The 25480-nt window shown below is 44.9% G+C and overlaps 1 protein-coding gene across 1 annotated transcript in view; it reads right to left on the minus strand.

Moving 5' to 3' along the window:
- LOC126413230 (uncharacterized) overlaps nt 1–21013 on the minus strand; it is a 51149-nt gene extending 30136 nt beyond the window's left edge. Inside the window, exons 1-2 of the mRNA XM_050083128.1 lie at nt 20828–21013; nt 16602–16759 (exon numbers count right to left, since the gene is read on the minus strand). Of these exons, the coding sequence (XP_049939085.1) occupies nt 16602–16759; nt 20828–21013 (344 nt within the window). The remainder of the gene's footprint in view (nt 1–16601; nt 16760–20827) is intronic.
- Between the last annotated feature and the right edge of the window lie 4467 nt (nt 21014–25480).

The raw sequence follows: 25480 nt of genomic DNA on the forward strand, positions 1-25480 counted from the left end.
TGCATCTGTAATGTCAAGTGTACGGTGGGACGCTGAACCACAATCTTTCTTCTACAAACGTGTGCAGTCACAAATCCACACGGACACACGAGCAGAACTTTGTATTCACCTAAGGTACAGGCCCTCATACGCAGGCAGTGGTTCATACAAAGACTCCTCTTTGAGTTTTGAGAGATAACTGCCTACTGCTGCTCCCTAAATAGAAACTTCTATTCTGTCAAGTCGCAAGGTATCTTGATGGTCATCAGCAACGAGAATGGACTTCGCCTCTATTCCGGCATTTTCCTTAACCGTTTTAGCAAACCACGGAAAACCAAAATAACGGTGTTGTACGGACGTTTGAGATGATGTTATCCAGGATCGCTGTGTCATCTTGATCGGTCAATTATATCGAATACGTAACAGGATATGTAGCAGTCTCTGGTGCTCTTTTTAGGCCTTAGCCATAGTTAACGAACTTTCCAGATACCGAAATAGCGGTATGACATTTTTGGTACAGCCTATGAACGGTTGAAGACATTAATACGAAAGCCAAAAATTTAAATTTCGCTGTTAAGAAATCGTACAAAGATGCCGTCGTTTGATCATGGAACATACTCCAAGATGGACGACATAGTAATACGCATTCCTCGCGTAGAGAAACAACTGAGAGAGTTAAAAACAAATGACTCGCCATATCCGAATGGAATCCCAATTCGGTTTCACAAATAATACACATAATACCACCCCAAAACAGCAGGGAACCTCCAACTTGTTGCACTCGCTGGACAGTGTGTCTAAGGCGTTCAGCCTGACCGGGTTGCCTTCAAAGGTGTCTCCGACAATTGTCTGGTTGAAGGCATATGCGACACTCATCGCTAAAGAGAACGTGATCCCAATCCAGAGTGGTCCATTCGGTATGTTGTTGGGCCCATCTGTACTGCGCTGCATGGTGTCGTGGTTGCGCACAGTTTGAGTCGTAACACGAAGTCCTGTGGCTGCACCAAGAGCACTATTCAAGATGGTGGCGTCGCTGTTAGGGTTTCTCCGAGCCATAATCCGTAGGCAGCGGTCATCCACTGCCGTAGTAGTCCTTGGACGGCTTGAGCGAGGCATGTCATCGACAGTTCCTGTCTCTCTGTATCTCCTCCATGTCCGAACAACATTGCTTCGATTCACTCCGAGACGTCTGGACACTTCCCTTGTTGAGAGCCCTTCCTGGCACAAAGTAACAACGGGGAAGCGATCGAACTGTGGTATTGACCGTAGGCATGATTGAACTACAGACAACACGAGCCGTGCATCACCTACCTGGTGGAATGACTGCAACTGATCGACTGTCGGATCCCCTCCCTCTAATAGGCGCTGCTCATGCATGGTTGTTTACATGTTTGGGAGGGTTTAGTGACATCTCTGAACAGTCAAAGGGTCTGTGTCTATGATAAAAAATCCACAGTCAACATCTATCTTCAGGAGTTCTGGGAACCGGTTTGATGCAAAACTTTTTTCGATGTTTGTATATAATAATGTATACGCACTAAAATTTAATGTAAACCTAATGAAAAACTTTAAAACCCATACCACCTACCGCTTACCACCGTTGCAGGAACGTTTACTAGAGGTCGGTAGGGATCAGGTTGACAACCACTGACATAAAGCGAGGCTTAGAGTCGATTACAGAAATATATGGTTTATGAAGAGGTGCTCCACAACTGTACCCTACACTTCTTAACTCCATGTGCATAGTCATTATACTAGATGGAGTGCTGGTATCATTTTGGAACTCACGAGTGCTTCCTTCCGCTCCTTCCATACCATTTTTTTATCACGACACTTTGCAATGCTGAAGGCCATTGTCGGTGACTACCTTAGTCCCGCGAAGTTTAAGTTTGGGTGTGGTAGTTCTTTCGCGTTTTCAGTTCACAGTCGCGTCACAAAAAGTCGACTTGAAGAAGACGTCCCTGATGGGTGTGTTACTCAGGTGTCACCCAATGACGCTGGAAGTCACGTAACTGTCGTAACTTGACCCACCTTGGTGTTCCTGTTTGTCTAATCACAACACACTACTCGCCGCCTCCTTTTGTAGTGGCTGGCTAGTCTCTCGTATCATCTACTGGTCAGTTTCGCATCTCACAGGGCTGTCCGGATACTTTTTGTCGGATGGCGTTCATACACTCAGGCTATCTAGAGTTATTCATTTACCCTTCCAACTACACTTTATTCGTGCGCTCAATACGTAAAATTTAGTTTTTTTTCCAGTAATACCAAGGCTATTGGGAAAGTAAGTTCCGATAGTTCGCGAAATGGAAATGGAAAGTGAAAATCCGGCGAAGTTTTGCGCAGATGTTTCGCGCTGTGTGTCCAGTATGCCTGTCGATCTCGTCACGTCGTTCTTTACAGTTCTAAAGAAACAGACAACACGTAAAGATCCCTAGAACAATTGTGTCGCCCGCCAAGTATGGGTGCCTGCTCCGAGGTTTGGCCTGATTTCATGCTATCCCACATATTTCTTTCTTCATGGCAGTTCTCGGTCGCGCACTGCAGGGACAAAGAGGATGCCCCTGCAGCGTTTTAGATGGCCAACATACGGACCTGACTGGGGCCCCTCTGATTTTCTTCTCTGCTCACATGAACCGCTGGTAACGTTGGCAGCATTTTGGCACAGACGACGAAGTACAGATCAGGGTAGATAAGTGACGGAAAGCACAGGGGGCTGCCTTCTATAACGACGGTATTGGAAAGGTAGTACGAGGCATGTTTTTTAAGTAAGTACCGTTTTGAAATTAAAAAAAATACTTGCTAAGATAGTTCAGTAATATTATTTTCACATGAAAGCCTGTACCTTAATCTACGCACTGACGCCGTTACATTCTGATTCTTCCTTGTTTACGTTGTGTTCAAAATGGCTCTGAGCACTATGAGACTTAACTTCTGAGGTCATCAGTCTCCTGGAACTTAGAACTACTTAAACCTAACTAACCTAAGGACATCACACACATCCATGCCCGAGGCAGGAGTCGAACCTGCGACCGTATCGGTCGCGCGGTTCCAGATTGTAGCGCCTAGAACCGCTTGGACACTCAGGTCGGCGTTTACGTTGTGTACTAAGTGTTTAAGATGCCTCAGATAATCGTGAGTCCCCCCGACTGTGAAGTATGGCCTGTTATAAGATTTTTCAGGCCTAAACGCGATCAATATTCATCGTGAGATCTGTGCAGCGTACGGAGAAAACATTATGAGTGATGGAATAGTAAGAAAGTGGGTGAGAGCATTTAAAGATGGGCGCACAAATGTGGATGATGAACAACGGAGTGGGCGTCCTTCGGTCGTTAATGAAAGTTCGGTGCAGGAACTGGACAATAAGGTGAGAGAACACAGACGCTTTACGATTTCCTCCTTGCGCGATGAATTTCCTAATGTTTCTCATTTTGTTTTGTATGGTATTGCGATCGAGCACTTGAATTACCGAAAATTGTGCGCACGTTGTGTACCGAAAATGTTGACGGATGTGCACAAAACCAAACGTTTAGACAGTTCATTGACTTTCCTCGAGCGGTACCACAACGACGGTGATGATTTCTTAAGCCAAATTGGTACGGGCGATGAAACATGGGTAGCCTACGTCACACCAGAATAAAAGCAACAGTCCATGGAAGTTGAGCAAGGGCATCGTTTAGCTGCAAGACAGTGCACGTCCGCATGTGGCGAATCAGACCAAAGATCTCATCACATTTTTTCGATGGGAAACTGTAGATCATCCTCCGTACAGCCCCGATCTTGCGCCCAGTGACTACCATTTGTTCCTGCACTTGAAGAAACACCTCGGCGGTCTGCGTTTTCAAGAAGATGACGAAGTCAAAACAGTGGTGATGTAGTGGTTAACAAGTCAGGCGGCAGACTTCTATGAGGAGGGTATTCAAAAACTGGTATTGACCAGTGCGTCAATATTAACGGAAATTATGTAGAAAAGTACATTAAGGTACAGGCTTTCATGTAAAAATAAAATTATTGAGATATCTTAGCATGTCTTTTTTTAATTTCAAAACGGTACTTACTTAAAAACACGCCTCGTACAACGCTACCATAAACGCCTACGTCAGAGTAGCGACTATGTAGAGAAGTAGCTGGAAAGTGTAGCGAACTGTTGCAATATTTGTACTGCCACAGGCGACTGTCAGAGTAGCTGAGGCTCATTCGGAGGCCTAACGATAGTCGCTCTTATAGTGCACGATTCGCAGGCAGAATAGAGAAGGGTGAAATTTCAGTGGCACCCGAAGTCAAGTGGGCCTCGCAGCGCAGGGAGGCACGCCGAATACCCATGTAGATATTATTGTTGTACCGGTGAATTTTCTACAGTTTACAGAAACTCATCCGAATAAAATCGACGCGTGCTTCGCATTTGTCGGCTAAGCCTTATCGCTACAGGTGCGTCGAGCGGCGGGTGCGTGGTGCGTGCGCCGAGTTGCACGCATTGTTCCCTCCCTTCCCGCCAGCCGCGCGGCCACTTCCGCACGAAGGCACACGCACAGTGGATAGCTCTGACGCACAGCAAACGCATCACGCCGCAGCACGCACTGCGTCCCTATAAATCAGCAGACCCCCGCGTATACCAGAAATTTTACTCGTAGCTGCAGCAGCGAACGCTCCGAGAGGTAGAACTCTTTCGTGACGCACACGCATAAGATCTCGTGTGGTGCCAAGAGCGAGCAGGTCCACGAAGTATCGCCAAGTGCTTCGCTTTACCGCACGTACAGCGAAACCACTTTTCTATCGAAAAAGTTTTCCGATGTCCCCATCGTTTGTTCGACAATAGTGCCTACCGACTTACGGAGTCAGATAATGGCATTCTTGTAGAGATCAGATCTGAAGAGAAACCGAAGAAAGTAAGCATACTGCGCTCGTGTCTGGCGGAGATTGGCCACAAGACTTCACAGTAACGGTTAACGTGTTGACTTCTGTCGTATATCTTCTGCTGATTATCTCCTTTAAGTTTCTCCTGTAATTAGTGAATCAGTTGAACTTTGGAATGCAGACAAGATATAACAAGAGGCTTTAAAAAGGGAAATCTTGATATTTAATTCTCATCTAATAATACCAGACAAATGAAAAAAATAATAATGTTTACGTTAATTAACATGCCCAAATGTGATGTATTCTTTATTGTTTGCAACCGGAAGCTATAGCCAGCTGTAGAATACTTTTCTGCCTATTTGTAAGAGCAATCATCGACATCAACATCATCATCATCATCACTACCAACACCACCACCACCGCATTCCACTGGATCACCATCAGAGTCTTTTCTTTTCTAGAGGAATCAAACAAAGAGTTTCTTTGGCCGCCCTACAATTCGTTCATCTAGCTGCGTGTCCCGCTTGTATGTCCTTCATATTCATACTCACATCCGTCAGTCTGTCTTTTCCTTACTGCAGTTGTTTGCTTCTCTCTTCTATCAGTCTCAGCATGCACTCTGAGCAACAATAAATTTTTAATTTATTTCGCATTCTGAGATCATGTCTCACTGTCATATGTCATTGCCTGTTATACACATTGATTATAAACTTTTCGATTCAGGCATGATGGAATCTTCGTCAATGACATCTGCTGATACTTGTGCAATTTCCTCTTTGTTGTTGTTTCCCTTGCCATCTGCTATCTTGACTGACAAAATACGATATCCACCTAATGTAAAATTCTCTTTTGCTTCCTTCATATTTTTTGTATTTAATTTCACCAAGCTGTTTTTATACTTTATATCCAATGGAAGATGTATACTGATAATTTAGTTCAGCATATTCCATAATGTTCCTGTTTGAACCTGTCCCGTTCTCTTTAACAGTTCTAACATTAAATTTTATTTATTCATACGCACCTCGAGGAAGAGAAATTCAATTGCCAGAACACATTAGCAGACTTACATGCAGCCATAGTCAGTCTGTAAGGCGTGAGGCAAATCCAACACCTTCCATGAAAACCCTGACATGATAGCAAATCCGGCAGTATGTCACATAGGTCCGAATAAATCCTGACATTAAATTAACCAAAGTAATATGATCAACGAGTGAGCAAAAGGAATACCACAGACTAATACAAGAACGCCTAAATTCATGTCATACCTTCCCGCCGTGAAACAGACGCAGTCCCAAGGGGAGAAACGAGAACAGAAGCTGAGAGCAGAGCTGTGTAGGCTAGAAGGCCTTACGATAAGGGACACCCACATCGCCGGCCGATGGCCAAGAGCAGCCCCCAGCCCATGTTAAAAGATAGAGCCCTCCAGAAGAACAGTATAGATCTTACGATAACACTGAAAGGGCCACACCAGGTCCAAGTTTTAGCTTGAGAGTAGACAAGTGTATGTTACATAGCAAACATTAAAAACATTGCCCCACCATGAAAAATATAACGTTTCTATTGGATAGACAGAATTTTTGTAGGCGGAGCTTAAGGTTAACTTTGAGACCCTGATTGGTCAGTTGAAAACACAGCCAGATACCTTTTTCTTAAACCAATTTCGGTAAACAGTAGTAAGGATACGTTCGAGAGAGTTGCTACCGAGACGGCGAGGTGTGTGCAGTTGCGCCGCCCGCCGACCCTGACGCTGCCTAACCACCGACAAGGTAATGAACACATGTGATGCCACATAAGAGCGCATAAGGCTTCACTCAAAACTGCAGAAGTCTCATCTGTTACATCCCCTTTTTGCGTAATACTAGTGTCGATAGTCAACTAAACTTCGTGGTATTCACATTTGCTACTTGAAGTTAAAATCTGAGACGCGATGATTTTTCTGTTAAATAATTATTGAGAAGCCACATCAGCCACTGTAATTTACGACAAGTTAAATAAGTAATTAAAGATAACTGAGGGTCACTGTAGACCATTTTTGATAGTTTTCACTTTTAGGAAACTTAATTTAAATCTAGATTATAGATGTGATATGGCATAGGTCATCCTTCGATCCATTATAGAACTTGGAAACCCATTCAGGGAATATTCGTTCACATTTTTGTTGAATGCAGTTGGTTTTTATCATCCTGTATTAAAATATTTCCTTTCATCAATAGTGTAATTTATAAACAATGTTTTGTGAGTAGAATAAAAATTCCAATGGTAAACTTAGCTGCTTTTTCGACGTTATTTTACCAGCTAACTAAAAGTAGGTAAGCCTTGAACCCCTTCCGCTAAATTTAGTTAGTATTAAGATTCTTTTACAGGGAGTGCAGTGGAGCTGACGCTGAAATCATTAAGTGTTTGATTATATCATCGCTAGTCTCACTGAACTCTTCTGAATTCTACATGTCATGTGTGGTCTGACGTCTCCTTACCAGCAACAGGTCCCAGGTTCAAACTAGTCAATTCCCTAAAAAACACGCTCAGAGCGTCGTTGCGCGAAAGTTGTAGGGAGACACGACTTAGAACAAACAGACACCACGCAGAATGTTAGAAGTCTTATGAAACAAATTAGATGACAAGATGAAATGTACTGCAATTTTTTGAAATAACTGAATGAGTCAGATAAAAGTGAACAGCTGGAAGTCACATTCATGTGTTGTACAGGAATACTCTTATGTTCGTTGATTAATCAGAGAAATCGAAAAGCAAGTCTCGAAAATCGAAGAAATATGTGAAATCAAATGCAGGTGTCATAGTACCAGCTGGAACGACTTTGAAGATGTCCAATTCCGGCAAGGGGAACCGTAGAAAAAAGTTTCTGTTGGGATAATAATGTTACAGTGAGAATATAATTTGACACATGTACATGTCCAAAGTCAGTTGTTTCGCAACAGAATACCGAAAAGAAATAATCGCATAGAGTCTGACTCAACCAGAGTGAAACCAGTCTGGTCATACGCTGCCAGTAGTAAATGTTACAAAACAAAATTGTAGCACAGCAGACTATGACGCTTACTACGAAAAGAAAGAACCTGTGTCACAGAAATTATGTGCTAGACCCCTGACAACCTGTTCGTCAATATTACTTTAGTACAACATTTTCTTCTCTCACTTCTGCCTCTGAAGCCTTCCGACGTACAGCTCATTCACAGCGCGCGGAACGAATTCTCAGGTGGCTGCAAGGAGCGGAGGAAGCATGCTCCTCCCACCGAATCTCAGCACATGGGCTGCAGAGGGAGGGTAGCGCTGCAGGGAGTAAGACACTATGCTTCAGGCAGGCAGTGTTGCTGGCACTACACATCTGCTTGCTAGTTTTACACGGCACGGATGACAGTCACTTTATAACAGCTACGGCACACAATGATATTGTATGGTTAGGTGGCCAAAGCTGGCAGTGGTCGGATACAAAATATCAGCAGGTTTGCATCGACCGATTTCTGGAGACGTTTGCCAACCCAGAATTTAGGGCATTGTGCACAAATAGTGTTTGTATGTATGTTTCCAATAACTCCCTATCCTCTTTACTGTGCAACTGGAGTGGCTAACAGTTCCTGCTAGCTGACCAAGTACACTGTTAGATGAAACGTTTGTTCCCTTGTTTCGCTCCTCCGACAAATTTTAATGACGTTGCGTAGAGACACACGCGCCTAATTGTGAAGAATCTTCCCTGGAGCTTTAGTGCGTGAAGACTGCGTTGCCATGCGCTGTAGTAAAGATATGGTAACCCTAACGCTCGAAGCTCAGCGGCTGGGAAGCGAAAGGTCAGCAGAGGTGGCCGTCACTTTGGAGTATATGAACGGACACAGCCAATGCCCAAGACTAGAATGCGTATCTGCTGTGGGGCCACGTTACCTTGCACGAGCTCTACTTAATGGGGAAGTGTAGATGACTGTTGATGTTTTATTCCAAATGGCTGGGGCAGGTCAGGGCATTGTAGAACTTTCAGCAGTTTTCATCGAAATCCCAGCGAGTTGGTGGTGGAGCAATTCCAATTGGAAATGTTTAGGATGGGGAAAGCCGGTTCAGACATTTCTCTAACCAGTGAAAATCTCCCAAAAACCTTTATCGGAGCTGGTGTGTGTGTGTGTGTGGGGGGGGGGGGGGTGTAATTGGCACAATTTTGTCCTACAGAACAGTTGATTTAACGTTTAACAACATGTAGTTGATTGTTCTTTTACTTTTCATTCTCCACTCCGTGGAGTAAAGCAATCTCTCTGAGATTTGGTTCGTTATAAAGTCACAGGTCTTTTCAACCGATTACCAGGAGAGCTGACAATGGAGCAAACTGAATCACGGATGCGATTAAAGGGGAGGAGAGTATCAGTTCTGGTATATGCCAAATAACCAACGAAAACTGCCAAAAGACCTTTGTCAGATCCAGGTGACTGGAACTATTTGTCATTTATTTCCAAAACAATGTGTCGCATTTTCAGAAAATAGTGTGTGTGTGTGTGTGTGTGTGTGTGTGTATTTGCGAACAAGAAATAGACAGTGTAGCATGATTTATGGAAGATGTTCATCAGTTCAACTACTAGAATGCTTCTGAAAAGTGTCGTATACTAATTGGTATTACTGCGAAACTTATTGTGAATTTCAAGCCATCTTCCACTCAGCCCCAAGTAACACACGATTCAAACATCTTATGTAAATGCCTACGCAATATTTCACGCTAACTATATAATAATATTGATTTCAACGTCATTCTAACGTCTTGAAAACGTCTACAAGAATAACACAGCCCAAGATTAGATTTAACAAATGTTCTCTGTTTCAGTTCATATACTAAGCACTCATGAATACTGTTCGTCTATTTGCACATAATTCTTTCCATGTTACAGCTATATTCTGCATGCTGCTTGAATTTTTTAACGACTGTCTTCTCGTAAACGCACTTGCCCACCTTAATGTGACCACTCGTCAAAAACCTGAGTAACCACCTTTCGTAGCGCGAGACGTGCCTGGAGAGACTCAGTGAGGTTCTGGAAGGTGCTGACAGGGCTGTGGAGCCATTCTGACTGCAGTGTTGTGGATAAGTGCGATAGGTTGGTCGGCTGAGGATCCATGACGCGAACAGCCCGATCGAGATGGTACTACAGATTCTCTATTGGGTTTAAATCTGAGTATTATGGTGGCGAGAGAAGTACAGTAAAGTCATCGTCGTGTTCTTCGAATCAAAAACGTACTCCTGCGAGCTGTGTGACACGTCGTATTGTCCTGCTGGTAGAAACCACCGTGCCAAGGAGAAACAAACTGCATGTACGCATGAACGTGGTCCCTAAGGATAGATGCATACTAGCATTGATCCATTGTGCCTTCCGAAATGACGAGATTAGCCAGCGAACGCCAAGAAAATATTCCACAGATTTTAACTCTCCCTCTCGTTGCTGGGTGCTTGCTTTCAGTTGCCTATGGCCATCTGTGCGATAGAGCATGAAGCGTAATTTATCTTAAAAGACCACCTGTCACCATTCAATGGGCTTCGACTTGTCGTACTGGCGTACAGTTTCCAGCTTTCGTAGCCGATGAACACCAGTGAGCATGGGTGCATGAACCAGGAGCCTGCTGGCGAGTCCAAACACGGCAACGTTTGCTGAATGGTCGTTGTGGAGACACTGTTGGTAGCCCTTTTGGTTTATCTGCGAGGTCAGTTGCTAGACAGTCCCACGTCTGTACTCCCTTACATATGTTCACAGCCGCCGTTCACTTCTATCGTCTATAGCACATGGTGCACCACCTGGACACCGGTTTTGGGTAGCGTACACGATATACTTTAAGTACGGTGGCAGACTAACAGCTCGTTCCGAAAGCCAATGATCATCCATTCGGCATAAATCGCTCTGTTTCTGCATTACGACAACGGCTGCACTGTTTTCCGCGTCTCCCCGACTGGTGCCACCTGCTGCCTGTGAGTGGTCACTGCACGTTGACGTTGATCACAGTCGTTGGTCACGTTAATGGGACTGGACCATGTAAAGTTAGTGAGGAATAAATATTTTTGTCAATATTTACAATATTTCTTCACAATTGTTTCTTTTGTATATGACTTCACAATGATGATTGTTCGAAATTTAGAATGTTGCTGCCACTACATTGCCTTAAGAACCAAATACCATCACCGGATACCTGCTTGTTTTGCGAAGACGTGGCAAAGTTGTCAGTACATTGGACTTGCATTTGGAAGTGCGGTGGTTCAGATCCCTGTCCGGTAATCCGCATTTAGATTTCCCGTGATTGCTCCACATCGTTTAAGGCAAATGCCGGATGTTTTCTTTGAAAGAGCACCGCCGACTTCCTTTCCCATCCTTCCCCAATCTGAGCTTATGCTGCGTCTCTAATGACCTCGATGTCGACGTCGACGGGACGTTGAATAATCTTTCTTTCGTTCGTTCCCTGCTTACTTTATCAGCGAATATACTGCAAAACTGTGTTAATACAAATAAAGTTAGTATGATACCCATTAACAAATACTGGTGGGCTAAGCAGCATTTATAACAAATTATGACGTCAGTGCATGCAACTGGAATTCCAGCGTCCACTTAAGAGGTTGATTCAACTTTCTGGGTCACAACTAGAAGCTTCAATGTTTTGATCTCCTCTCAGGTATTTGTTACCTGAACTTGGATTTTACGCAGAAACAAAAAGACGGTTTTTATATGCCATGAGCAGCTTTTGATGTGTAATATCACGCGATAATGGTCTTTCAGTGTTGCCTGCGTCGATAAAAAGTGCAAAATCTATTTTCATATGGCGTTATTACGTTCAAAATGTCTCAGGTAACAAGACGCTTTTTAAGAGGAACGAACCACATGATTTCACTCGTTCCTTCAGTCTTCTTGGTAATACAAGTTGAAACGTCTCTGTGGAGTCGTTTCATAGACGCTTGTCTCGCTGAATTCTGTGCATCGTCTTCTGTCCACCACCTGATTGCAGTTTAATTTATTAACTCTCCCAGAAAGACTGAGCAATCAAAGTAAAGCTTATTGAATGATTTTTTTTATTTTTTTGTGTTCCATAGGAAATCATGTCCTGTATTTATTACGTTTTTCCCCTCACCCTACCCTATGTGTGCGTGAATGTGACCGAATGAGTGTTTTTACGAGTGGTTTCGGGTTTCTTTTGTGAGGGACGCTGAGTTGGTTGTCGTCTCCTAGGAGCAGGTGATGTTTGCTCCTCGTTTGGAGGGTAGCACAGGATGACCAACTTAGGATCCCAGTACCTGGACAGAGAGGTTTACTCCTTTTAGTCTGAGATTGGTTTGTCCGTCAGGTTGGTGGCGAAAGCCTACCCCTCTGGTAGCTTCCGTTGCACCGGTAGTTAGGCGAAACTCAGTGGAGAAATGACACTTTGCAGCTAGCGGTTGGTGAGTACAGTTCGTAGCTCCTAGAGAGGGTTTCTGTCTTGCCGAGTTAATTTTATATCGTGACGGCAAAATCATTCTGCTATTGCACCATTAAAATTTCTTACATTTGTGCCTGGTTTAACGTCTAAATTCTGAACAGTTTACTCGTAATCAAGTTTACCACGTGCTGAAGTTCGGCCGTTCGTAAGCGGCAGGCGCGGATTCCATGTCGTATATCTACTATACAAACCTTGCGAATCGGATAAACCTCTTTCCAAGCTAGTCCATGAGCATAATGGTGATAGGTATCTCTCTGAACTGTTTCTGTCGTGGGTATGTAGGTGGAATGATTGAATGATTGTGTTTTTCCTTTTTTTAATTGCGCTATTCTACCATTTTTGGCAAATTATTTAGTAAAATTTTTCATTCAGGCACCAGTCATGTGTATTCATAGGATGTACATCAAATTCAGTAATGAAATAAATGTGCTACGTAAAAGATAAACTCTGCGTCCTTCATCTTTCTCATTGATGCCAGTTTTCAAATTAATTTTCTATTCCCTGATTTTTTTTAAGTTAATCTGCTTGCTTGTGATGAACAAAACTGGGAGGAAAAATCGACTTAATTAAACAAGCTTATTGATATACGACATACAATGCTGTTCATCTTGTTAGTGTCTTTAAAAAATTCCATTCTTGTAATTAAATTCTTAATTTAATTGAACTGATAATTTCCAGTTCGGTCTTTCTTAATTATTAGGAAGGGCTTGGGCTGGTGGCGACCCTATAATTTTTATATTTATAATTGTCCTTGTGAGGTGGCTTAACCAGAGATTGCGCACAAGGGTTACATCTCCATTATTCTTAGTACGTATCGCATGTCGAGCCTTGGCTAGGATCCCTTTATAGTTCTACATACATACTTTAAAAAGTATTGAAAAGTAAAAAAAAAAAAAGAAAAAGAAATAAAAACGATACAATGAATGTTTCATGAAAAAAATATTTGCAGATCGTGCAGCTTTTAGTTAAAGATGTTGTGCAATGGTGGAACGTTTCTATCAGTTTTCATGTCCTTCATATAGAGCTCCCACACTCGTAAAATCAAAGTGCACTACTTTCGTTTGTAGTACACTGCTCTCCAAATCTCAACGAAAAGTACACTGCCCTCCAAATCTCAACGAAGAGGTAGATAAAGTAATATGACATACTAATAACGCTGTCGAAATTGATGAAAGAGCGGGAGCATGTTGCCAGAAGCCTTCTAGCCGTGTACAGATAGCTTGACGACACACAATGTGAGGTCAGTATGAGTATAGTGCCAAATGGACCTGGCCCCGCTGCACAAGGCAGGTTTAGGAACGGAAGAAGACAAGTGTGTGTCAACTTGCAAGGAGCTACGACGTTCTGTGGTGGCGTTCTTCATTATAACGTAGCCCGGAGACAATATTTGGATGACTACGCATTGAAAAGAATCATCGGAAAACTGGGAGGAGGACGAAGTGTGACGAGTGTAGCCCAGGAGTTTGGCACTGCTCACAGCATTGTTTCACGTGCATGGGGAGCGTTCCGAACCACAGGCAGTGCTGCCCGAAGGAGAGGAGGTTGCCGACCATGGTCAACTAGACCAACAGGCGACCGCTTCATTGGCCAACAGGCGAGAAGGAACAACTGTCAAACAGCGAGTGCAGTTACAAACCCTTAACGCGCTTGGCAGTGAATGCAGGTGGTGGCATCTTCGCCAGACGACCTGTATGGTGCGTTCAGCTGACACCCGCACATCGGAGGCACTGTTTGCCATGGTACCACGAACAGAGCTTCTGGACCAGCGAGCAGTGGGACCGCGTCCTTTCCTCGGAAGAGAGCAGATTCGGTCTGAGTAGTGATACTGGAAGTACCATAATATGGTGAGAGGTGGGAAGAAGTAATGTGTCCCGGGACACTGTCGAACGTGATAGTTTTTCGTGGCCCAGGTGTTACAGAGTGCGGAGGCATAAAGTTACATTGGCGGACTGAAGTCGAAATGTTTGAACACACCGGTCAACGTTATTCTGATACTTTGCTCCTTCACTAAGTGTATCTTTTCATTGTTGTTGTCGATGACAATGCCTAATCACATCCAATAGCGCACGTCTGGAGATCTTGGAATGAGAGGATGGACTGCCCATTCCCCCAACTTAGATCCCACCGGAAGTGTCTGATATGCGTTGGGACGTATCACAGCACGTCCACAGGCACCAGTGACCATACAGCAGTTATCAGCTGCACTGGTGGACGAACGTAACGCCGTGCCACAAGAGATCCTATACCAGCCCGTGGCTAGCATGGTAACACGTTGCGGACAGTGCATTGCTGTCTGTGGTAATCACACACCCTATTAGGAATCATGTTCCATCTCCTGTAATGTCCAGGAACCATCATACATGGTGACGACTTCAGCTTACTTATTATCTCTGAATAAAACTGTTATTTCTGTTTGTCTCATTGCGTGTTTCTTTCAGTTACCTTCTACACTATACTATGCTCTAGCAGTTCCAACTTGCATCGACCTGTGTTACTTCGCATGCGAAAGTCAATTTCGTCCTTAAGATTGGCACACCACTGGACAAAAGAAACTACCAATACAAACGCTGCTGGGCCTTAAGTTTACAGACAGGCTATACTTTGTTGGCCGCAATGCTCATAACCACCAATGTAAATTGAAAGTTTGGTCACATGAATGGAAGACATTAAGCACGCATTTCTGCACATTTAGAACAGTACTCAGCAACTAGATAACGTCGAGAGATGTAGGTCCTATCCTTGAAGACCCTGAAATGGATTTCCATCCTGGCTGTTTTTAGTGGCCTTAGGAAATTATTCGCTAGTTACTGTAGGTAATCTACTTCATTACGTGTTCCACAATGAATCAGTGAACATTTTCACACAATAATTGTTACAAGGACGTTATCAAATGGACAAAAGTTTCATAAGCACCAGTAAAAGTTGTTTCATGTAGCTACATGTAGACAATTTAGAGAATGAGTTAGGAAGGGGTAGAGGGTGGGCAGATACAGGAATCCCGAATTACGGGTATGGCCAAGGGCCTAGTGGTGACGGTTTTGTGTTGCCATCCAGCGATCTATCGTGAAGTGTCTGTGTTGTGTGGAAGTATCTGCGTTGTTTGGGAGACCGTGATGAGATTTTGTGCAGTTGCAGTGTTGTGTTGCCATGGAGGATGCATAGAGGGGAGTGGGGGGAGGGGACAAAATCCAATGCCAGCACATACTCAGCTCCAGTCGAGTAGCACAAACACGGTCCTCAAGCTTAGGGCCTCCATCTGGCAGACAGAACAGTGAAGCGCCAATACTTTCACTGAACGAGACACTGCACACAGTTTTGGAATTTAGTCCATGGTATTAACGTGAAGTCTGTCGATCAGGAATTTTACTGTACAATCGCTTCACTCAGTGCCAGCTAAATATTAGTGATGAAAACTTTCTCACGCGACCCGGATTTGAACCGCTTGTTTACAATTTGAATGGGCTCTGCACATGCGTCATGGTAGGATAGCGGCTGGCAAATCCAAGACCTTAGTCGGTCTGTGAAGTGTGGTATGATTCCCATCTAAGAGTCCAGTTTTAATACTGGTCTGAGAAACAGCTTTTAGCTGTCAGAAAGCTTAAACAGCACGTGCCTAGCCTCATCTGAGTGAAAAATCTGTTCATGAAACATCGCTTAGGGGATGGTTAAGCCATTCGTTGTAGGAGAAGGAGGAGAAAGATACACGACAGTATTCATGTGATGTGTGGAGAAGTTGGTTGGCTGGTTTGTGGGAGGGGAAGGTCATCGGTCCAATAGGGTTAGGCAGGGATGAGGAATGAAGTCGGCCGTGCCTTTCAAAGGGACCATCCCTGCATTTGCCTTAAACTATTTAGAGCAACCACGGAAACCTAAATCAGGATGGCCGGACGTGGGTTTGAATGGTCGCCCTCCGGAACTCGAGTCCAGTGTGCTAACCACTGCACCACTTCGCTCGGTGTACATAAGTGACTGACCATTGAGCGCCCAGTTTTTTACAGAAATTAAAAGATGCTCAAGTGTAGTTCCAAAAACTAATGTGAAAGCTCGAAGGTACAGTCGGAGTTCTACGTAGCTCCGTCGCCTGCAGTGACAGGTAAATTTTGCCAAGGTGCCTCATGTGAAACGCGAGTATTCTCCAAGTACGGACCAGCACCTACCTGCTGAAAGCGCCTTCTGCCTTGGCGTACAGCGTCCTACGGTCTCTGCGGTGCATCAGCACCTCGCCCTGGTGCATGTGGTCGTAGCCGAAGTGGTGGCTATACTCGTCGAAGCCCGGATACCCGTCCCCGTGGTGGTCGTGGTCGTGGTGGTCCGGCGGTGGAGGGGGCGGCGGCTCGGTCGTGGGCTTGCGGAGCGCCTGGCGGAGCTTCTTCTTGTACTCCACGATCTGCTTGCCGTCGCTGGGCAGCTCCCACGCCAGGCCGAGCGTCCACCCAAACTTGAAGAAGGGCACCGGGACGATCGTGGGCACCGTCAGACAGTAGACCAGCTGCAGGGGAGAGGAACGCAACAACTGTACGACACTGTACGCCTCATACACGCAATTCACTTGTCCTAACCAACGTCTTACGAGTGGTTTGGATCAGGAATGAATGGCATCACTATGAGGGCCCCCTGTTCGGTGATTAGTATCAACCATAGTGCTAGGATTCGCACGAGTTCTAGAAGCCAGGAAAAGTCGCAGAGCGATTCAAAAGTGTTCGGCCAAAATGTTCAATGTGCAAGCTGCGTACTCTTTAAAGTCCACAAATTCTGTGATACATGTATCCAGCTAGTCTGGTTCCTAATTCGGTAATGTCCATAGCACACTGCACAACTGCTTAACCCTTTCCTTATCAGCAACAAACCATTTCTAGTATTATTATTTTCTTAACACTACTACAATCTAGTAGATGCCAAATTAACGTAAGTACAAGCAGTTTCAGTAAACAGTTATTCTGCAGTATTTTTAGTGTATGTAGTTTCGCACGGAAACGACTAGTAAAACTAGAACTGTTTCATCTTGTACTATGCAAAAAAGTTATTATTACTCATGCAGAGCCCAGTACTACATCTCTGGTACATTTATACGATGAGAGTATCTCCCTGTACTAGATAATGCATACTTTTTGATACTTCCTCAGAGGCATATGTGCAGGCTGATTTATCTGTTTAGCTTATGTAACGTCTAGTTTATAGCAGCTGATGCGTACTACTTTATTTTATTTTATCGTTGGGAATGTACCTATGTCTTCACAAGTCCTCCAGTACTAGCGTTAGTGATCCTCAAACTGATTTTATCTTCTCTGTCAATAATTCTGTTCAGTATTGTGACACTGACAATAACCAGATCACGAAAATTCCACGTTATATGGTGCCACCGTTTCACGTTCATTGCCACTGACCAGTGGTTGCAGTCTGAAACTACACGTTTTTTAAAGACATATAAATACTTACCGTCAACAAAAACTGCAGTTCTCTGAACTGTGTAATCACGAATAAAGTATATCTTCCAGTCAGAAGAGCACGCAAAAGGCACGAGTCACACAGGTAGGCTACAAATTAGGAAATTTGAGGTATTCAAAACTGTATACTCATGATAGTCGCAAGAGTTCAGTATCTGCCAGTAAAACTCAGGATTCCGCTATCACATCACTGACAAGCTAGGTAGTCTACCTAAAAAAGATTGTTTCTCCCAGTAACCACTGGTAAATAAGCAGTTAAAGGGACATCCCTACAGAATGCTGCTATTCATATGTTGCAATCGAAGATAGTGGAAAACGTGTTGCATTCCGTCGGAGTTTCATCTCGTTTCTGATGCTATATGAGAAAGAACCCGGAGATTGGTTTTGTTTGACGAGACATGGTTCCACCTTGATGGATTTGTGAAACAATGGTGCTCAACAGTGTTGGACGTACCCTCATTTAGCGAACGATGCGAACACGTAATGCAACCAGGAACATTGTCGTTTACGTGCTCCTGGTGTGGGGAAGTATAATGTTGGATGGACTTACTGAACTCCAGACATGTGAATACTAGACACACACCTGTCGACATGTGTGTCTCTTCAGGAACGCATTGGGCTCTGAATTCACTTTTATGGATGAGAATCCGCGACAGCATTGAACAATGCAAATCGGGGAGCTCTTGGAAAGAGACTATATCCGACAAAAGAACTGACTCATCAGTTCGCTCGACTTAAAACCCGACCAGGGCGTGTGGGATGTGTTGGGGAGTTGGGGAAAAGTACTGCAGTGCGTCCTTCTGGACGAACGACGGCCAAGCAGTTGTCAACCACGGTGGTGGAGACAAGAACCCCTTCTTAATCTCGTGGCCAGCGTGGAAGCACTTCGCAGAACATGCATAGCTGTCAGTGATGATCGCTTACCCTATTAAGAACCATGTATAGTCTTTTATAAAGTCCAGAGGATCATTATGAGCCGTGCTACACAAGGAGCCATTTTTGGCCTCTTCAGATGTTGGGAGATATGAGGCTGAGATGATACATTTGATACCCTCATGCTACGAAACGTTTTCCAGCCTTTGATAGTGGAGACAAAACAATTGACATTGTCGAATACACAGTGGCAGCATGTTACACGTGGGGCAGACTCTTCAATGTGGTAGGCAGTTGACAGCTTCAGCTGTTGAGTTTTTTACATAATAGCACATTTAACAACTACAAATAAATACTCACTCAGAAAATAACACCACTACATAAACACGAGTTCAGTGAAGATAATTTGTCTGCTCTCACCAGAGATGATGATGACACAGCATAGGGGACGATGTGAGATACCCGAACCGCCGTACTAGGCAAGATCCTAGGGGAGGTGGTTTGCCATTGCGTTCCTCCGGCTGTAATGGGGATGAACGATGACGACACAATAATATTCAGTCATCTCGGGGCAGATGAAAATCCCTGACCCCTCCGGGAATCGAACCCGAGACCCCGTGCTCGGGAAGCGGGAACGCTACCGCGAGACCACGAGCTGTGGACTCTCATCAGAGAACTGGAGAGCAAATATTGAGGAAGTGTAGTCTGTCTGTAAACTGAAATGGGAGCAGCACTCGTGCTGGGGAAAGTTTCGGTACAGTAGATGTCTTCCAATGACAGTGTCATTTCTGTCCATCTCATTGTGGACGCCTTCAGTTAACTCCCGTACTGTACTGTACACTGAGGTGACAAAAGTCACGACAAAGCGATATGGACAAATACCGATGGCGGTAGTTTCGCATACACAAAGTATAAAACAATAGTGCGTTGGCAGAGCTGTCGTTTGTACTCAGGTGATGCGTGTGAAAATGTTTTCCGACTTGATTGTGGCAGCACGACGGGAATTAACTGACTTTGAAGGCGGAATGGTACTTGGAGCTTGACGCTTGGGACATTCCATTTCGGAAATCGTCAGGGAATTCAAAATTATGTGATCCACAGTGTCAGGAGTGTGCCGAGAACACTACATTTCAGGCATTACCTCTCGCCTCGGACAACCCAGTGTCCGACGGCCTTGACTTGCCGACCTAGAGAAAAAGCGCTCGCGTAGAGTTGTCAGTGCTAACAGACAAGCAACACTCCGTGAAATAACGGCGGAAATCAATGTGGGACGTACGACGAACGTACCCGTTAGGGCAGTGATGCCAAATTCGGTGTTAATAGGCTACGGCAGCAGACAACAGACGGGAGTGAGTGCCTTTCCTAACAACACGACATCTCTTGCAGCACCTATCCTGCACTCGTGACCACGACGGTTGGACCCTAGACGACTGGAAAACCGTGGCCTGGTCAGATGAGTCCCAGTTTCAGTTGGTACGAGCTGGGGGTAGGGTTAGAGTGTGGCACAGACTCCACGAAACCGTGGACGCAGGTTGCCAACAAGGCGCTGTGCGGGCTGGTGGTGGTTCCTTGCTGGTGTGGAGTGTGTTTACATGGAATGGACTGGGTCTTCGGTCACGTTCGGCCACTTGGAGACCATTTGCAGCCAGTCATGGTGTTCATGTTCTCAAAGAACGATGGAGTTTTTATGGATGACAGTGCGCCATTTCACCGGCCCACAATTGTCCACGATTACTTTGAAAATCATTCCGGACAGTTGAACCGAATGATTTATTGACCCAGATCGAGATAATCGAGATGTCAGTTCGTGCACAAAATCATGCACCGATGACAGTTTCGAAGTTATGGACGGCTGTAGATGCGCCATGGCTCAGTATCTATGCAGGGTACTCCCAACGACTTGTTGAGTCCATGCCACGTCGAGATGCTGCACTACACCGGCCACAAGGAGGCATGACGTTATATGAGGCGGTGTTCCATGACTCTGATCACCTCGCGGTACTGTAGCAGTTCTTCCTATGCATGGTCCAAGTTCCATCGAGCTACTTTACTTGGCAGTGACACACCATGCGAAAGTTACTGCCGTCCTTTAAGTTTTGCACACCATTGTACTATTGAGACTGGCGATACAAGCATTGCTGGCCTTTAAGCTTACAGATACACTATACTTTTAGGCGACGATGCTCAACACAGCGCCTGAACGGTGCCTTTGTAGGACAGTCACGTGCTGTGGGACCTACCTGCAGGGAGCTGCCTTCCGGGTACACGAGGTAGCGGCGCCGGCGCGACAGTATCTGGTGTCGCACGCCGTCGCTCGCCGACTCCAGGTCTGCCAGTTCTCCGAGGCTGGAGTCGCTACACGCCGCCGCCGCCGCCGCCGCCGCCGCCGCCGCCGCCAGCACCGCCGCCACAGCCACCACACGCATCTTTCCTGGACAGGTTTCAGACTATAAGTACATTACTAGCAGGAGCGTGTCATTGCGACTGGGACATATTAGGTTCCTATGTCCCATCCACACTGGAGTCACTACGAATGGAGTACAGTTTCGCATTGGACAAGGATTTATTACACAATGGAGAAAATGGTAGAAGCCGACCTCGGAGAAACTCGTAAACTGATATACGACCGGGAGAGCGTTGTGCTAACCACATGCCCCTCCACATCCACTGTCGTCTATGGCTTGATGACACGGCGGCCGATCGGTACCATTGGGCCTTCATGGCCTGTTCGGGAGGAGTGTAGCTTTTTTTAGACCTTGGAGAAAACCATTTTGAATCAAGTAAAAATGTAGGATCACACGAGACAATGCTAATACCCTATGGGTCTGGCACACGCTCAGCATTTATTACCGAATAATACACTACCGGCCATTAAAATTGCTACACCAAGAAGAAATGCAGATGATAAACGGGTGTTCATTGGACAAATATATTATACTAGAACTGACATGTGATTACATTTTCACGCAATTTGGGTGCATAGATCCTGAGAAATCAGTACCCACAACAACCACCTCTGGCCGCAATAAAGGCCTCGATACGCCTGGGCATTGAGTCAAACAGAGCTTGGAAGGCGTGTAAAGGTACAGCTGCCCATGCAGCTTCAACACGATATCACAGTTCATCAAGAGTAGTGACTGGCGTATTGTGACGAGCCAGTTGCTCGGCCGCCATTGACCAGACGTTTTCAATTGGTGAGAGATCTGTAGAATGGGCTGGCCACGGCAGCAGTCGATCATTTTCTGTATCCAGAAAGGCCCGTACAGGACCTGCAACATGCGGTCGTGCATTATCCTGCTAAAATGTAGCGTTTCGCAGGGCTCGAATAAAGGGTAGAGCCACGGGTCGTAACACGTCTGAAATGTAACGTCCACTGTTCAAGGTGCCGTCAATGCGAACAAGAGGTGACCGATGGCACCCCCTATCATCATGCCGGGTGATACGCCAGTATGGCGATGACGAATACACGCTTCCAATGTGCGTTCACCGTGATGTCGCCAAACACGGATGCGACCATCATGATGCTGTAAACAGAACCTGGATTCATCAGAAAAAATGACGTTTTGCCATTCGTGCACCCAGGTTCGTCGTTGAGTACACCATCGCAGGCGCTCCTGCAGCGTCAAGGGTAACCGCAGCCATGTTCTCCGAGTTGATAGTCCATGCTGCTGAAAACATCGTCGAACTGTTCGTGCAGATGGTTGTTGTCTTGCAAACGTTCCCATCTGTTGACTCAAGGATCGAGACATGGATGCACGATCCATTACAGCCATGCGGATAAAATGCCTGTCATCTCCACTGCTAGTGATACGAGGCCGTTGGGATCCAGCACGGCGTTCCGTGTTACCCTTCTGAACCCACCTATTCCGTATTCTGCTAAAAGTCATTGGATCTCGACCAACGCGAGCAGCACTGTCGCGATACCATAAACCACAATCGCGATAGGCTACAATCCGACCTTTATCAAAGTCGGAAACGTGATGATACGCATTTCTTCTCCTTACATGAGGCATGGCAACAACGTTTCACCAGGCAACGCCGGTCAACTGCTGTTTGTGTGTGAGAAATCGGTTGGAAACTTTCATCATGTCAGCACGTTATAGGTGTTGCCACCGGCGCCAACCTTGGTGAACGTTCTGAAAAGCCAATCATTTGCATATCACAGCATCTTCTTCCTGTCGGTTAAATTTCGCGTCTGTAGCACGTCATCTTCGTGGTGTAGCAATTTTAATGGCCAGTAGTGTATTTACGGACTGATAACGGTATTGACGGTCTGCGCAATATATTGAAAACGAATGTAGGTTTTAAAAATACTGACGCTGGTTCAGTATACTACGAATGTATTGTACCGTGTAAGGGTGGTACTGCGCAATACAATACAATTTCTGCAGAGACTGGAAGAAATTCAGTTCGCTCTGAAAGAATTTCTGTAAAGAACAGAAAAGAAAGTGAAAGGCACAAGGTCAGGAAAAGGGCTGGAAGATGCTTATGAAAGCACAATGCAGCATTTTGAAAAATGAAATTCCTGGTTAATAAGGAAACGCCAGATATCCGTTTTCCACACGAATAGAGGAAACTGAAGATCATGGTCTAGTGATAGCACATTTAATTTGTAGAATAATTGTAAGAGTTGACGAACAAGATTACGTCAGCTATCCAGTGAGCGTACATGTTCATATTTTCTTGCAATAGTTGTCACAGCAAAGACACACGATCATGTAAGCTATCAATCAATATTCAATAAATATTTTTTCCTTCTTTCGCAGTAGTTCTTACAGTAAAGAATGCATAGAAAAGAGCATATTTACATGATAACTTTCACAATTAACTTTTTTAACTTATAATAAGTTGTTGTTGTTTACGAATCTATGTGACCGTGAATGGAGCCGGCTGCGGTGGCCGAGAGGTTCTAGGCGCTTCAGTCCGGAACCGTGTAGCTACTACGGTCGGAGGTTCGAATCCGGCCTCGGGCATTGATGTGCGTGATGTCCTCAGGTTAATTAGGTTTAAGTAGTTCTAAGTCTAGGGGACTGATGACCTAAGATGTTAAGTCCCTTAGTGCTCAGAGCCATTTTTTGACCGTGAATGAACCCTGGTCCATTGAGATATTCACTGGCAGCTTTTCAGACTTGTTTCGCCAGTTCTGCATAGCTTCTGCTTTTGTTTTGAAAGACAAACAAATCAGATAGAATACGTACGAGTTCCACATCATCGGGTGCCACCATGTTCTTTATGAAGGCAGAGTTCTAACTGTTGCTTCCCACCCATAAATATTGCTCAATTTATGCTGCTGTTCTTGGCCTCGCACTTGTGTGCAATATATTTCCTCAATATTATTGTGTTAATAATATTGATCTCGTGCGCGCTGCTTAAAGGTTATCTTAGAAGTCAACCCCCCCCCCCCCCCACGACAGTCCAAAAAATTTCGATACTGAATTAATAAAAAAATGGAGGGACGTTAAATGTCGATTTTTAATGCTTGGGGTGTTCGGCATAGTCTCTCCTTATTTGAGTACAGTGCACAGATTATTCATACATACCATGTGGAACGTCAGAAAAGTTTAACTTTTGTATGTTGGCAACACGCGCTTCATATTGGTTTGAATGTCTTTTACGTCGTCAACCGTGATAAATTTTTTAACAGAAAAATTGTACTCGTTTTGCATTTCAGTCACGTTGCGGCAGGTGCCAACGCGTCGTTGTTTACGTTATGGACTCTACGTGTGCGGGACAAACGTAGTACAAAATGGCTCTGAGTACTATGGGACTTAACATCTTAGGCCATCAGTCCCCTAGAACTTAGAACTACTTAAACCTAACTAACCTAAGGACATCACACACATCCATGCCCGAGGCAGGATTCGAACCTGCGACCGCAGCGGTCACGCGGTTCCAGACTGCAGCGCCTAGAATCTCACGGCCACACCGGCCGGTTTAGACAAGACATGTTCATGTATATTGTCACCAAATTCTGACTCTTAACAATAAATATGTTCTGAGAAAAAAATATGGGTGATTACTTATTCAAAGACCCCCGTACATTATTACTCCGTAACCAAATACTGAGGACGACGAGTCGCTTGTACCAAACTTCTCGCTGAATGACCACTGACATTTTCTCGGTAGAACTCTAATTCACTCTGCGTGTGCTTTCCATAGTATTATTTTGCTTCTGCATTTGGCACCTTCTGTAGCTCCTATTGCTCCTAATTTGTGGCACCTTTCTTGGACATTTTTCATCATATTTTTGCATCTAAAAATTCTAGGTCTTAACAGTAAATAACCGCGCGAAGAGGAAATGTGTTGTCTCATGAACAGAAGCTAATTCCGCCAGAAAGCGCAACTTACCGAAACACTGTACTCGCGCGGCCCTCGGTGTGATGCCAGCTGCTTGCTCCCACTGCAGCATGGACGGGGTGCTCTGACAGCCGCGCCTCAGCTGCTACTGGGCGCGAGCATACTGCACACGCTAACAGCATAACTGTCGGCACGCGGCCACTTAGCACCCTACTCTGCAGACCGTATGTCCCGAAACTGGACCGCGTAGCCAAGCCCATTAAATATCTGGGTCCGCTTCTGACCCTAATCTTGACAGCACAGGTACTAAAAGTCATAAAAATGAAACAAGCTGCTCAGTTTCAAGACAACGGCAAGAAGTGACTTACCATAACGAACTCAAGTACAAAACAGTAACATATTCGAAATACAAGTTATAGACATTGCATAAGAAACGACTCATTCAGAACTGAAACACATGCCACTTGTATATGCCAGTCCAGTTACAGCGCCTGTGACATAATCACGGTCCATCAGTGCCTGGAAATACTGTAGAAGTCATTCAACATCTGCAGACCAACTTAAACGAGCACATCACCGGGCAAGCACAATTCAGC

Source organism: Schistocerca serialis, chromosome 7 (assembly GCF_023864345.2).
Source record: "Schistocerca serialis cubense isolate TAMUIC-IGC-003099 chromosome 7, iqSchSeri2.2, whole genome shotgun sequence".
In the NCBI taxonomy this organism is placed as follows: domain Eukaryota; kingdom Metazoa; phylum Arthropoda; class Insecta; order Orthoptera; family Acrididae; genus Schistocerca; species Schistocerca serialis.